This window comes from Mandrillus leucophaeus, unplaced genomic scaffold (genome assembly GCF_000951045.1).
Source record: "Mandrillus leucophaeus isolate KB7577 unplaced genomic scaffold, Mleu.le_1.0 Scaffold484, whole genome shotgun sequence".
Lineage (NCBI taxonomy): Eukaryota > Metazoa > Chordata > Mammalia > Primates > Cercopithecidae > Mandrillus > Mandrillus leucophaeus.
In genome coordinates, this window is record NW_012105187.1 from 1213205 (window position 1) to 1229048 (window position 15844).

Below are 15844 nucleotides of genomic sequence, written 5' to 3' on the forward strand. Positions count from 1 at the left end.
TTGCTTGAGGTCCACTCCAGACCCTGTTTGCCTGAGTATCAGCAGCAGAGGCTGCAGAAGATAGAATATTGCTGAAGAGCGAGTGTTGCTGTCTGATTCTTGCTCTGGAAGCTTCGTCTCAGGGGTGTACCCCACCTGTGAGGTGTGAGGTGTTGATCTGCACCTAGTGGGGGATGTCTCCCAGTTAGGCTATTCAGGGGTCAGGGACCCACTTGAGCAGGCAGTCTGTCCGTTCTCAGATCTCAGCCTCTGTGCTGGGAGATCCACTGCTGTCTTGAAAGCTGTCAGACAGGGGCATTTACCTCTGCCAAGGTTTCTGCTGCTTTTTGTTTAGCTATGCCCTGTCTCCAGAGGAGGAATCTACAGAGGCAAGTCGGCCTCCTTGAGCTGTGGTGGGCTCCACCCAATTCGAGCTTCCAGGCACCTTTGTTTACCTACTTAAGCCCCAGCAATGGCAGGCACCCCACCCCAGCCTCACTGCCGCCTTGCAGTTAGATCTCAGACTGCTGTGCTAGCAATGAGGGACGCTCCGTGGGCATGGGACCCTCCAGGCCAGGTGTAGGATAAAATCTCTTGGTGTGCCTTTTGCTAAGACCCTTGGTAAAGCACAGTATTAGGGTGGGAGTTACCCGATTTTCCAGGTGTTGTGTGTCTCACTTTCCTTTGGCTAGGAAAAGGAATTCCCTTCCCCCTTGCGCTTCCCAGGTGAGGCGATGCCTCGCCCTGCTTCAGCTCTCGCTGGTCAGGCTGCACCCACGGACCAGCGCCAGCTGTCCGACACGCTGCAGTTAGATGAACCCAGTAACTCAGTTGAAAATGCAGAAATCACCCGTCTTCTGTGTCGCTCACACTGGGAGCTGGAGGCTGGAGTTCTTCCTATTCGGCCATCTTGGGCGCGCCCCCCACCCCACACTCTGACTAATATTTTTATTTACCCATTCCCGATTGCTCCACTGTCTCTTTTAGCTTGATGCTCAAGTTCCAGCACTATCCAGCTCTTAGTTGTTCAGCCTTACTTTCTGCCACTTCCCCCAATATTTATAAACTCTATACACTATGTGCTATACTTGAATAGCTCCCTGTCTTTATTCCTCCACACCTTTGTTCATGTTGTGCCTAGAACATTTCCTTCTCCTCTACTGCCCTTCCATCACCAGCCTGGTAAGCACTTAGCCAAACCTGTCAAGGTCCAGCTCAGCTGTCACTCTGTGAAACCTTTCAGAGCTTCTCAGAAGGAACTCATCCTCCTTTTACTGTATTCACTTACTCTTTGCATAGTTCTTATTATGATGCTTATCAGATTGAATCATAATTATTTATTCCCAAAGGTAGGGACTCTTATTTATCTTTGTGTCCTCAGCATCTAGCCTTCTGCCTGGCAATTCTTAAATCTTCTTTAAAAAAAAAAGTTTAATGAGCAATCTGAAAAAGCTTTATTTTCTCAGGTTGGTTTATCCTTCTGGTATCAATGAGTTACTCTATATGCTTTATGATATTTATACATTTTTCTGATTTAGAATGGTCTGCCATAAAGCGGATAGATTAATATTATTTATTAGCATAGGCACCTCAGAGACTCTTAGCATTGCTGTGGTCATTTTCAAGCAAATTACTTAGCATGCAAGATAAGTGTTTATAAAACTTTATTCTTAAAATGATAAAAGAATCTTTTCTAATACAAAGTTGTGGTTTATTTGAGCTCCCCAACTAGAAAGTGAAATGTGAGTAAAAATATTACATTAATGTAATGAATTTGTATATTTTCTTTTCTGCTTTATTTCATAGTTTGTAAAAATCTCTGGGAGTATAAATTCTAATAAATGCAGTTGATTACCTCAAGTAGCTCACCTGTATGGAAAATAATCTGAAGCCATTACAGTTAATCAGGTGAACTTGGTTGCCTGGAAAATATCTTTAGCAATTTAATATTCTCGTAACTTGTTTGTGTCAATTTTAGGAACTTGGATTTTTCCAAAGGTCACCAGGGTATTACAGGAGACAAAGAAGGCCAGCAACGACGATTACGACAGCAGCGCTTGATTGCTATAGGCAAATGGATTGCTGATAATCAGCCAAGGTATGTCCATGGAGCTTCTGGTCTGCCCCTATTTAACCACCTTTTCAGGTAAACACACACACACACATCTCACAAGTTACATATTTTAGGCTTTGGTATAAATATTGTCGATCATGAACTCTTAAGTTGACATGTTGGTAGCACAACATCTAATTATAACCCTAGTGAATAAGTGTATCTTTATTTAGAATCTCTGCTCTCCTTATTGTGTATTATAGAGGACTTGGTTGTCTTTTTTGTTTATCATGAGTTTCTGCTCTAATTTATATATATATTTGTAAATCTATAACTGAATTGTACTTCCACAGTCATGGTAATTTGTATTGGCCTGGGCATGGTGGTCAGTTTCAGGCAAGACAGACTAAGATGGTGCCAGTAGCCAGTTAAGTACAAAGCAAATGTGGTCGTTAGTATAGGGGAAGGAACACAGGTTTTGTCATTCTGTTGGTTTGAGTTCCATTTCTAGTTCCGCAGCTTCTCAAGTGGGTGTCCTTGGAATCTCCCCAGTAGATTATAACCTTTCGAAAGTCAGTAACTGCTTATTCAATTTTGTATTCAGGTTTCTGTCATACAGTAGGTACTTAAATGCTTGCATGTTTGAATGAACTTACCACCTCCGAGCTTCAATTTTCACATCTATAAAATAGGAATTATGTATAGCTACCTTATAAGACATCAAAGGCCCTAGACTAGTGTCTTGCACTTGAAGTATGCTCAGAAATGTAAGTTCTAGCAAACGTTGAAAGAGCAGAGGGAGAGATACGTTGTGACGATGTTAAGTGTGATAATGAGAACCTCAATTTCTACATAACTACTTTTTGTGTTACCTGAATCCACATTGTTATATCCGGCTGTTTCCGTGGTTATTAGTGCTAGGAATATATTGACTTGGATTCACACACAATTCAGCTGTTATTTTTTAAGTTAATGTTTTTCATATATGGATTTATTTTTGCTTTTTTAGGCTGATTCAGTGTGAAAATGAGGTAGGGAAATTGTTGTTTATCACAGAAATCCCAGAATTAATACTGGAAGACCCCAGTGAAGCCAAAGAGAACCTCATTCTGCAAGAAACATCTGTAATAGAGTCGCTGGCTGCAGATGGGAGCCCAGGACTAAAATCAGTGCTATCTACAAGCCGAAATTTAAGCAACAACTGTGACACAGGAGAGAAGCCAGTGGTTACCTTCAAAGAAAACATTAAGCCACGAGAAGTGAACAGAGACCAAGGAAGAAGTTTTCCTCCCAAAGAGGTGAGAAGGGACTATAGCAAAGGAATAACTGTAACTAAGAATGATGGAAAGAAGGACAACAACAAGAGGAAAACTGAAACCAAGAAATGCACCTTAGAAAAGTTACAGGAAACAGGAAAGCAGAATGTGGCAGTGCAGGTAAGCTGTATTTGAACTATAAAGCAGGTAGAGGAAGGCTCACACAAAAGGCAAGATTTTTCATTTTGTTCTAAAGCCATGAGAATTGGCTGTCCTGGAAGTTTAAATGCATTATGTAAATGCATAGTAAGGTTATATAAAGAGCTGTGATAGATGGTCATTTTATCAATTCTTGGGAATTGCGAGTGAAAAAAAAAAAATCTCAACCTGATTTGACACTTTTGTCAGTCCTCTCCAGTTTAAGCAGTTTGAAAGGATTAGTTGCAGTCGTCAGTTTCACACAGGATTATATTTTATTTGGAAGATAATAACTACCATTTGTCAATGCTATAGTGGAGATTTGGGGTCTTCTGTAGATCCAGTAGAACCAAAAGCATATTAAGGCTTATGCGGGATTTTTTTTTTTTTTTAAGATTCACCGTAATATATATACACACGTATATATGTATTTTCTTCTTGGAAAAATATGAGGCTTTTTTTCTTGACAATTATACTTGTCCCAGCTAGTGGTATTAATATCACTTTAATCTTATCCTGGATCCTGGGAATTTATAAAGAAAGAACCCAGGTTTCTTGCTGGGAAAAGATAAGCACTGCTCAGTTATTTGTGACTTTCTTTTTATTAAAATATTTTTCCAAATAGATAAGATGATTTCATATAAACAGAAAAGGGCCTTTATTCTGTGATGGTTTTATTGATACTATTAATGTTTGAATAAATACGTAAGTGGCCATGTGAGTTGTTAACACACTTTTGCAAATGTATGTGTTTGCATGAGAAAGTTTACATGGTTGAAGGCTGCTTACAAATAAATAGTACCTTTGATGTATTTCTCTAATTTTTTTTGAGAAAGAAAAATAATAATAGTTCCATTTTAAGATTATATCAGGGAGAGAAACAAAAGACAAGGTAGAAATTAAGACATGGGGGAGAGAGAGATGCTAGGGAAAGGCAAGAAAAAAAAGTGAACTAGAAAGCCAAAGGATCAGAGTTTTGGGGATAATGAGTCCAGCATTTTCTGCTTACCCTGCCTCCATTCTCTAACTGCTCCCAATAAGGTCGTACTGAAAACAGAATCTCCTTTTTTGGTTTCTCATCCATCTCAAATCAGCCATAAATGATTAAAGTGAGAAAGAGTCAACATATCACCACACTCTGTACCTCATCCCGAGTTTTCTATAAATGCTAATAATTTTGCCCGATTTTGCTCAACTTTGAGCGGTGCATATGACATCTACTCTCTGGCTCCATCTATAGGATCTCAGGGCCTGTTCCTTACTGCTGAAAGTATCCTTATTTATTCTGAAGGGTGGTAAAGTTGCAGGGTGGAAGGTGGATGCCTGACTGTACACATATGGCTACCCAGATGAAATTAAACTGAGGGCCAAAATAACTCACCTATGAGTTAACGGTCACTATTAGTTCATAATTCATGTATGCTGTTTAATGAATTAGAGTATAGAGAACCCTGGGCCCCAGAACAAGCAACTTAAAGTCATAGACAAGTTTTTTTCAGCTTGTTAGCATCAGGCATCTCGTTTGTAAAACAAATGGACTCTAAGGTCCTTTACATATTTGGATTTTTGTGATCATGGGAAAGCAAAATAATTAGTAAAACTAAGATAGTAAAATTATCTTTTATTGGCTATTAAATAATTTGCTTTGATATTCCATTTTTAACTTAGGTGAATTTAAATATCTTCAGCATGTCCTTTTTGATCTAATGAGGTTTTAAATACTTTCTTAAGAGTAGGGTCTTTTTTCTGACACGTTTGAGTTTCAGTTTATTATAGTTTTGCTTCTCTTGGTCACAGGTAAAATCCCAGACAGAACTAAGAAAGACTCCAGTGTCTGAAGCCAGAAAAACACCTGTAACTCAAACCCCAACTCAAGCAAGTAACTCCCAGTTCATCCCCATTCATCACCCTGGAGCCTTCCCTCCTCTTCCCAGCAGGCCAGGTAAATAGGTTTTATAATTTCTTCTACTTAATCTTTTCTGTGCAAGAATTTCTGTTCACTCACTGAGAAATGTGTATTCTGTTAGAGTAATGTTACTAACCCAAAGAAAGTTCTGTTTTCCCTAATGCTTATAAAATTATTTTTGAAATGTTTCTGTGTAGTGTACATGCAAGTGCATGTTTGTTATGATGAAGGAAATCCTATCACTGAACACAGAAGCTACTTACACAACACTGATTACTTCAGTGGATAGAGGAAAAGTGTCAATAGTCTATTTTTAATTCTTCAAATCAAGTTAAAGATTGACAACATGACTGATCTCTTTTATGATGTGTTAGAGGACTCCCTCTACTTACCTGTTTTTAAAAAAATGAATTTTTTGCTGTTTCTTTAGAACTAAATCTGTGTTCTTCTGTTTTGAAGGGTTTCCACCACCAACATATGTTATCCCCCCTCCTGTGGCATTTTCTATGGGCTCAGGTTACACCTTCCCAGCTGGTGTTTCTGTCCCAGGAACCTTTCTTCAGCCTACAGCTCACTCTCCAGCAGGAAACCAGGTGCAAGCTGGGAAACAGTCCCACATTCCTTACAGCCAGCAACGGCCCTCTGGACCAGGGCCAATGAACCAGGGACCTCAACAATCACAGCCACCTTCCCAGCAACCCCTTACATCTTTACCAGCTCAGCCAACAGCACAGTCTACAAGCCAGTTGCAGGTTCAAGCTCTAACTCAGCAACAACAGTCCCCTACAAAAGCTGTGCCGGCTTTGGGGAAAAGCCCGCCTCACCACTCTGGATTCCAGCAGGTAAGTTACAGTTGTGTGTACTGTCCAGCTGAATGAAATAAAGGGAAATGCTGAAAGATTCAATGTTAGAAATGCTGATTGAACTTTGACATACTTCTTGTTTAGATTTGTAGTGATTATGAGAAGGCAAAAGTATTGTATCTACTGTTTATGAAAGTTCAAATGTTTTCCTTACTTTTGTAAAGTGTATAATACTAGATCTTAACTACCATTCTTGGCTGCTACTAAATGTCCATTTTATTGAAAATGGATTTTCTGCAAATAATTCTATAAGAACATAAACTAGTAGGGAAATAGAATCACAGTCTTGATGAGGTACTAAGACAGATGTGACACCGATCTTAAATGTTGTCGTTTGAAGCATAGCACTTGAGGCAGAAAGGGGAAACAAACACTCTTATGTAAATATATTCATTCATTCATTAACCCTCTTAAATAGTTGAATTAAAAGAAAATATGAGTGTGGTGCCCATAATCTGTTCCCAAAAAGCTCTGTGTATTGAAAAGCCCAAAAGGTAAAGGAAACTGCTGCCTTGCCTAGAGTTTTGTTGCTTGGAAAACACCTCAAGTTCATTCTGTGATTCTTTAGCATTCATTATAAATAATATTGCATTTTATCCTCACCTTGATGACAGGCATCTCTTTTTTAGTATCAACAGGCAGATGCCTCCAAACAGCTGTGGAATCCCCCTCAGGTTCAAGGCCCATTAGGGAAAATTATGCCTGTGAAACAGCCCTACTACCTTCAGACCCAAGACCCCATAAAACTGTTTGAGCCGTCATTGCAACCTCCTGTAATGCAGCAGCAGCCTCTAGAAAAAAAAATGAAGCCTTTTCCCATGGAGCCATATAACCATAATCCCTCAGAAGTCAAGGTCCCAGAATTCTACTGGGATTCTTCCTACAGCATGGCTGATAACAGATCTGTAATGGCACAGCAAGCAAATATAGACCGCAGGGGCAAACGGTCACCAGGAGTCTTCCGTCCAGAGCAGGATCCTGTACCCAGGATGCCATTTGAGGTGTGTGTTCTTTCCTATCACCGGGCATTTTGGAGATAGGTTTGGGGTTGACTATCTTTTGAATATCTCAAATGGATCTTATAAAGAGGCCACTCTTATTCTTTAGTACTATAGAATGCCACTGAGTATTGGTGTAGCTCTTGGTTTCCTCCTCAGAGTTGCACAGTATGTTTTAGTTTGGAAGCTGAAGAATTCTGTAACTGATTCAGAACTCTGATGGTCTGGCAAAGAAACCATGTACAGAAATCTCTAAAACAGCATGTTAGAGAATTCTGAGACAAAGCACTCCTCTCAGTTGGGCTGAATCATCTAAGTTTAAAAATAGGTTTACTGATACTTAAATAAGTTGCTCTCTGAGAGGAACAAAGTTAACCAGTTATCTTGGACAGTGGAGGTCCCTTTCTTTGCCCTTTTTATTCATGAGAAGCAGGTGAATGTTAGTAACTTTTTAAAAGATCTGTTTCTTTCTTTGTTAGCACAAGAGATGCTAATTATTTTGTTCCATAGCATTGTTTTACTTAACTAGCCACATTCACCTTTTGTGTTCTGCTCTGTCAGTATTTTTGCTTTTCTATTGTCTTGAACTTTCTCCAGTATTGTCCTTGTGTTGCTTTGCCTTTGCATTTCAGAGCCTTTTTTCTTTGCCTAATACCATCTATCTCACTATCCCCTTGACTGTAGTTGTCTTCTTCCACCTAATCATACTACTATTCCTTTATGCTTTTGTTGTCCCTTATTGCATCTCACTGTGATCCTTTCTGTCACTAGGACCCCAAGAGCTCCCCTCTGCTTCCTCCGGACCTGTTAAAGAGTCTGGCTGCCTTGGAGGAAGAGGAAGAGCTGATTTTTTCTAACCCTCCTGATCTTTACCCGGCTCTGCTGGGGCCTCTCGCCTCTCTTCCTGGACGAAGCCTTTTTGTATGTATTTGACATAATTCTGCTTCTTGCTCTAACTCCCAGCTGCTTTCTGAGATATTGTAATACACAGATTAGGTGATTTCTTATCTTCCTGGGGCTGTCCTTTTCAGAACTGTAAAATATATTTTCTAATTCCCTAAACCAACCTTAAGATGGTAGTAGGATATAACAAAGCATTTCTGACTTTATATTTCTCCCAAATTGTAGAGACATACCTTGGTTTTATGTGTTATCCAGAAAACATTCTGCAGAGCTGGTAACACACAGGGTGTGAGGTGACAAATTAACTCACTTTGCAGGTGACACTTCCATCTGGACCCAGAAATTTTAAGTGTCATTTAATCTTGCTTAGGAACAGTGAGATTTGTTTCCCATATAGCCAAAATATGAAAGGAAATATGTTCTCGATTTTTTTTTTAAACTGACATTATTGAATAGTATATGGCTCTTTTTTGTTTGGTTAACTAAATGCAGAAGGAGCCCTGATCTAAATTCAAAGTTGGATTCATAAACAGAATGAGTAAAAATGAAGAGGATTCTACTTATAAACATTGTCAGAGTGTCATAAATGAGTAAATATCAAAATAAATAACTAGAATCACATAAAATGAAATCTGAGAACTCATCCTGCATTTCAGAGAACATCATTCTGTATGCTTGTCAGTGTTTATATTATATTTTACTGTAGGTGGGGAGTATAAAAATGGAAAGAAAGATGGATGCTATGAGGCTTTTGCCCCTCTATTGCAACTTAATAAAACATTAAAAGATAGTGAATTTTACTTTCTTGCTTTCTCATAAACACAGGGCAAGCACACATTCGTAAAATTAAAATACATTAATTTTAGTGTCAAGAGAAATAAAACCTTAACAGCTTTCATGACATTACTGCCATCCCTGGCACTTGAAGTTCCGTTAAGAATTTGCCTGGGTGGTAGCAGTAGGGGCCCCATACCAAGTTATGAAATAAGAGCAATAGAAGACCCCCTGGAGACTTCAGTGGTAGTAGTGCCATGATTGAGTGCACAGGGATTGTGGAAGCCCAGCTGCTATACTGTTGCCTCTACATGTTTGCCTTTCTTGCTGCTTTTATGCTGGAGTGGCTTGAGGGACTGAGGGTAGTGCTGCTTTGTCCACTTGTTTCCTAATCCCTTAGTTCTTGTTTCGTTAGTGTTCCTTTCAGTGGAAATGGAGCTGATGGTAGAACAAGTGGGAGTATCTTCAGGGTGTTTTTTTTTTTTTTTTCATGTTTAAAAAACAATGAATAAAAAATCATTGACTGTAACCCTTCCTATATTTAACATTAGTGATACAACGTATGTCAAAGTGCTTCTCTTGTCGTAGGTATTTAGTAATGTTTTGTTAGCCAGCTATTCAGTGACAGCATTAGAGATTCAGCTTTGTTTCTCCTAATGACTTTGCTAGGGCCATTAATAAATGTAAACTTGATTTTTAGCAACTATTTTACTGTATACTGCAAATAGAGCTGCTTAAGAAGCGTATTAACAAAGACATTTGTCAAATGGGTTTGAAAGGCTTTTTAAAAGTCACCAATGTTAATGTTTTAAAAATTGTAGGGTGGAGAGGAACAGTGTTGGAACAGTTCAGCATTTTGTTTTGAGATTATTTTAAGTGCAACTGTTAACAGGGGGATTCCTGAGGTCCATGCCTCATAAACACTCAAAGTGCTGTTTACCAGGGTCGCTGGTCCCTGCCAGAATAGAATCTCTGACTAGATTTGATCTAAAAGGAGGATTCTACTCACCTGTGGCGACTGGCACTTAGGCGGTGTCTTGGTATTAACAGATTTGAATTCACGTCTTCTGAGCCTCAAATTGTACTCAATGGGCGAATACAGGCATGCTTTTGCTTTGGTTCCATACCATAGTATGGTAAGATTAATATTAAGAAAATGGAAGGTATAACTTAATTACCTTTTTTTCTGGGACTGTGAAGAAATCCTTATTGGAGAAGCCCTCAGAGCTCATGTCACATTCATCCTCTTTCCTGTCCCTCACCGGATTCTCTCTCAATCAGGTAGGTGAACAGTGAAGAATCCTGCTGTGTGCTTTTAGTGTCAGCTGATCAGTGTCTTTCTCATACTGTTTCAGTATATCTGTTTTTTCTTTATTTTCCATATATTAGTGTATTCCAGATATTTGATGTTATCCCTCTTGTCTCTGATCGGGGCATACTAGTGACTTGTACATCATGAGTTAAAACCCTTTAACTTCTCATTAATATTGAAACCCTTAGGGCTCTGTTGTTGAGCCAAATAAATTATTCACATTTTCAACCTGGATAATTTACATAGAGCAAATTTAAGGGTGAGAGAAAGCAAAGAGGAAAATTAATTTGACTGGAAAATTGAAACAGAAAGAAATAAAAGCCTTCAAAATTTCTCTTCCTAAGAAAAGCTTAAGGTGTACCCAGCATCCATGAACGAGCCATTGGATTTTCTCAAATCTCTTTCCTCGGAGTGAGCTTATAACTTCACCGTCATGTCTTTCAGGAAAGATACCCAAATAATAGTATGTTCAATGAGGTATATGGGAAAAACCTGACATCCAGCTCCAAAGCGGAACTCAATCCCTCAATGGCCCCCCAGGAAACATCTCTGTATTCCCTTTTTGAAGGGACTCCGTGGTCTCCATCACTTCCTGCCAGTTCAGGTATTAACAACTCTTTAAATTATAGACCTTGCATTTCCTGTACACTCAGTTTGATTAAGGGATAGTGAGATTCTGTAATTGTAAATATATCAGTTGTTGGGTTTTTTATTTTTTTGTTTGTTTATTTTTGTAACTTCTGAAAGGAAATAGAAAAAAGCCAGTTTATGTATTAAATGCTACTGACAAAGCTGTTTACATCCTCAGTAGCCAGCAGAGATGTAAGGAAGAAAATAGAGGTTCTGTCTTAGGTTCCCAGCTGTTTTTTAGTTTTATTTGTAGGTGTTCATTCTTTGCAGAAAAATTGCATTTTTTTTTTTTTTTAAAGACAGCACCTTGCTGTGTTGCCCATTCTAGACTCAAACTCCTGGGCTCAAGCAGTCCTTCCATCTCAGCCTCCCAAGTAGCTGGGACTACAGGTGCACACCACTGTGCCCAGCTCCGCACTTTTTAAAATTGAGATTTTTAACTTATAATAGAGTCTGACTAAATAGTAATTCTTAAGGTTAGCAAATTCTTTCTGATACATAAGACCAATAAATATGTATCTGAAATAGTCGTGCCAGAATAGTGCATTCATTCAGTTGACAAAAATTGCCTACTATTTTGTTTTGCTTTTTTAAGGCGAAGAATATGCCTTAGATATGTGTGGCAGGGCAAATTAGTGCATCTAGCAGATCTCCTTGGAGCCTTTAGTTTCCCTTTCCTTCAAAGCCCTGTGGTTATTGTTAGAATTTTAGTGATCAGATCTACAGGAACCTGTGGTTCTTTGTATGTTTGTGAAACAATGATTTACTATATCCTGTGTTACTATTATTTGATAGATCATTCAACACCAGCCAGCCAGTCTCCTCATTCCTCTAACCCAAGCAGCCTGCCCAGTTCTCCTCCAACACACAACCATAATTCTGTTCCATTCTCCAATTTTGGACCCATTGGGACTCCAGATAACAGGGATAGAAGGACTGCAGATCGGTGGAAAACTGATAAGCCAGGTGAGATCTACATTTCATTGCCAAGCAAAATTGAAAGAATTTACTCTATCCTTCCCTGGGGTCTGGCAATTGGTAGTGATAGAACGTCTTCTTGAATTTTTCTTATCTCTTTTCATCCATTAGCCATGGGTGGGTTTGGCATTGATTATCTCTCAGCGACGTCATCCTCTGAGAGCAGTTGGCATCAGGCCAGCACTCCGAGTGGCACCTGGACAGGCCATGGCCCCTCCATGGAGGATTCCTCTGCTGTCCTCATGGAAAGCCTAAAGGTGAGTAGATTTCAGAACAAGAACCACAAGATTATTATAGCAAAGATGTCTCTGCTTTCATTCACATAAATAGCTAGACTTCTCAGGCCCTCGCAGTTGACTGATACATAGCACATATATAGCAAAGTTCTAGAAACATGGTCTGCCTTACAAGATTCTTGAGTGATAATTTTTAATTTCTGAATTCACTAGTGGTAAAGCAGTATCTTCAGGAGGACAAAAACAAAGGTTTTAGTTTCGTTCTAAGGTTAAGAAAATTCTGATTCATTTTGGAATGTTTGATTTAAGCCTTTTCTGACAAAATAAGAGTATCTAATTTTAGAAATGTTTTGTTTGCCTAAAACTTTTATAGTAAATGCCCTATGTGGTACCACATACAGCCGAGTTTCAGTAAAAAGACTTGACATAAAATGTGATTTCACTTCTTCTGGTTTAAAACAGTCTTAATGGAAACTAACTAGCTTTAAGAATCTTATAATGACTTTTTCTAATAGCTGGATTTTTGTGGGGAATGGGGTTTGGTTTTGGGGCCATATGTATGCCTTTGTATTTGGCTGGGATTGAAAAACAAATCCCTTTCAGACAACTGGGCATTTGACCTCTGCTGACAAGATCTGGACTGTTTTTCAGTCTATCTGGTCCAGTTCCATGATGCATCCTGGACCTTCCGCTCTGGAGCAGCTGTTAATGCAGCAGAAGCAGAAACAGCAACGGGGACAAGGCACCATGAACCCTCCACACTGAGGCTAAAGTGGCAACCTGGGAATGAAGGCTCCATAAACCATGGCATGTTGGGTTTGCAGGACTGGCCCACACAGTCCCCTGCAGGTGGCAGCCCTCTTTTCTGTTTCTTGCTGTCAAGAGGGTGTAAGTATTCCACCAGCCCGCTGAGTGTGCACGAAATGTTCGCAGTGCAACAAAAAGAAAAATCCATCAGGAACTCTCCATCCCCCCGGGGCCTTCCGGAGGGAGAGAGAGAGGAACTGCTGTTTATCTCACTCAGTTACTTGGTATCACCGCCTCTCACCTTCTCCATCGTGCATGTCCCCAGCCACATGGGAGGTGAAAGCTGAGAAGGGAAGGCAGATGGGAGAAGCCAATGGGAACTTCTCAGTCCTTTTTCCCTCTTTGGGGAATAAAATAGGAATCCATTAATGATTGCTTTGCTGACTGAGAATGTAGTTGAAATTATTCTTAAACATCTTTTATTATTATTACTCTCAGTAGTAAAATATCACACTGAATTCTTCCATACACAGGTGTGCTTCTAGTCAGTGTGTAGCAAGGAAAGCCCCGTTCACTGCTCCTGTGAGAGGTTGGTGGTGACAGGATGGGGAACCGACCTCTTCAGCCAGTGGAAGTGTTCCCTAAGGGAGAGTTCAAGGCCTCTCAGAAGGCTCTGGTAGGCCCTCCTCTGGCCAGGAGACTCCAGCAGGAAATGCCCTTCACTCTGTAGGTGCTCGAGCCCCAATCGAGGATGCAGTGTGGGTGGTGGTGCTGGACTGGCCTAGCAGGTGACTGCTGTAGGATTTCAAATTACGTTTTTGATTCCTGTACATTTTACAGTCGCACAGCAAGCAGTCTCGCAGAAGGCAGGCTAGTCCATTCACAGCCTGGAACATTCTAATAGGTAGAAGCTTTCAGTGTGGTTATTTTTTGTTTGGTTGGTTTTTGTGCCCCCATTCTACTTCCCACCCTCCTGCCCCACCTCCATCCCTTTTTTACCCGATGCTGTATGCTAGTAATTGTTTTTATTCCTAATGTGTACAACATCACATCTCCCCAAGAAGCAACAGCATGGGGTCCAGCAGTTGGGGCCCAAAAGACAGTCTGAAGAGGAAGGATGCGGCAGTATCTGCATAGCCCACAGAGGGCCCAGGCCCCTGCCCAGCTGCAGTCTCCCAGCCTCCACTTTCAGAGTGAAATTCAAGGCAACACAGACATGTGCACGTCACGCACAGAAGAAAACGCAACGTCGTCCATTTTGGAAAAGGCGAAAGAAAGGAAAATAAACTCTTTATTTGATATTTATTAGGAGGAAAGAGGACTGAAAAAGTACTTGCGTAGAAACAGAAGGACAGCATTTCTGTTAGGCATTTCCTGGAAAAGTAATATTTTAAGGGGAAATTATGAAAACAATCTAAATGTTCAATTGCTGTGCTAGTGGTAGGGTTTATTTTCTGGGAGGTCTCTCGTTTGTCTGTATGTTTGTGTACACACACATGCCCATCTGCTGTCCCAGAGGGGAGGGGTTGTGTGTATGAGTGTATGGGGTTAGTGTGGAACTTAAGAGCTGGAACACAGCTGTAGAGCAAAGCACATCCAGGAGCCCCAGTTGTCACTGGAGTCTGGGCAACCCCAGCAATGAAAAGGGGTGAGATAATGCTCATTGCTCTTCAGAGAGAGTGGTTGGAGTCCCCCCCACCCCACCCCCCCAGTATGCTTACATTATTGCTCTTTTAGTTTGATATGGTGTTTGGGTTTTGTTTTGTTTTTTTGAAAGGTCTGAAAAGGTGAAGCCCCCCACCCAATGGCAATATGAAACCTTTTGTGCTTCTCTTCAGCCCCTTCCCTGTGTCCATCTTTCTCTCCTCTTCCAAAGCCTTTTTCCTACTACCTTTACTCAGTTTGTGTGTTTGAGCTCTGCATTCAGGCAGCTGCAACATTCCAGTGTTTGAACTGTCACTGATTCTTGCGCCCTAGACAAGCTAACCAGGTTTACCATCTCACTCCCAGTAATACCCAGCTCCCATCTAAAGCCCCATTCTGCATGAGAATTTGGTGTTTGGAATGTTTTCTGACTCTTGGGGTGGGATTCCTCGCCTTATCATCCTCACTGTGGAGTAATGAGGAGGGGGAGGAGAATCTTTATCAGAAACTGGTTTTGTGTAGTAAACTTTCTTTCCTGGTTTTTTGTTTTGTTTTGTTTTCTGGATTTTGTTTTTTGTTTTTGTCTGTCTGTGCAAGACCTGCAGCTGCTGAAAATCAGCTTTGCCTTTAATTAAACCATGTTCTCTCCAACCAGATCTGTGTATTGATTGTTTCTTTTCTATCCTAAAAGATACAACTATTGAAGAAAATCCAACTTAAAAGGCAAGAATTTCAACTACTCACAAGTCATCCAGGGAAAGGCATAGATGGTCAGAACTTGAGTATTTTTCAGGGTTATTTTTGCTTTTAGTAGCATTCCAGACCAATGAATTATGGAAATTATAATTAATTACAATGGAAAGGCATGAGTAGTAAGAAATCGATTATCAAAATTATTTTATTTAATAAAAGAATGACTTACGTTAAGGAATTAAGAGCCCATCATTTTTATTCCTATTGTAGCTGTTACTAAGGCAGTTCAAAGAGTTTATCCTTTTGGCCTGTAAAAATTCACTGAATCTGATTAGCAGCAACATTAATTACTCTTCTTAGTTTTGGGGTTTCTTTTCTTTGAGTTGTGTCCAAAGTTTCTAGTGGTAGCTTGCTGGGTCTTCCAACTGTGTGCTGGAAGCTAGTGCTGTAGCAAACCGTAATGTCTGTGCTCACCCTGACCGACTGTCATTTCACCTACGTGTTGATTCAGTCTGCAGTTTTCACTTCCTTATTCTACTTTTTACAAGTGCCTACACACTTGAAAAATTGTTAGCAAAGCTGCACATACGCTACAAGAAGAAGGGGGTAGGGAGAGGAATTAAGGCCAGGCCTTAAGGTCTATAGTTACAGAATCCTTCACCCAAGTTAGTCCT

At 40.1% G+C, this 15844-nt stretch overlaps 1 protein-coding gene across 5 annotated transcripts in view; it reads left to right on the forward strand.

Moving 5' to 3' along the window:
• SMG7 (SMG7 nonsense mediated mRNA decay factor) overlaps positions 1-15131 on the forward strand; it is a 94132-nt gene extending 79001 nt beyond the window's left edge. For 2 of the 5 annotated variants that reach the window (XM_011995336.1, XM_011995338.1), the window contains 11 exons: positions 1958-2077; positions 3042-3468; positions 5284-5428; positions 5852-6234; positions 6885-7256; positions 8025-8174; positions 10131-10211; positions 10687-10846; positions 11668-11838; positions 11962-12107; positions 12738-15131. In XM_011995336.1, coding sequence (XP_011850726.1) covers positions 1958-2077; positions 3042-3468; positions 5284-5428; positions 5852-6234; positions 6885-7256; positions 8025-8174; positions 10131-10211; positions 10687-10846; positions 11668-11838; positions 11962-12107; positions 12738-12851 — 2269 coding nt within the window. In that variant the 3' untranslated portion in view covers positions 12852-15131. The remainder of the gene's footprint in view (positions 1-1957; positions 2078-3041; positions 3469-5283; positions 5429-5851; positions 6235-6884; positions 7257-8024; positions 8175-10130; positions 10212-10686; positions 10847-11667; positions 11839-11961; positions 12108-12737) is intronic. The other 3 variants (XM_011995337.1, XM_011995339.1, XM_011995340.1) reach the window with 3 other exon arrangements.
• The last annotated feature ends 713 nt before the right edge of the window (positions 15132-15844 follow it).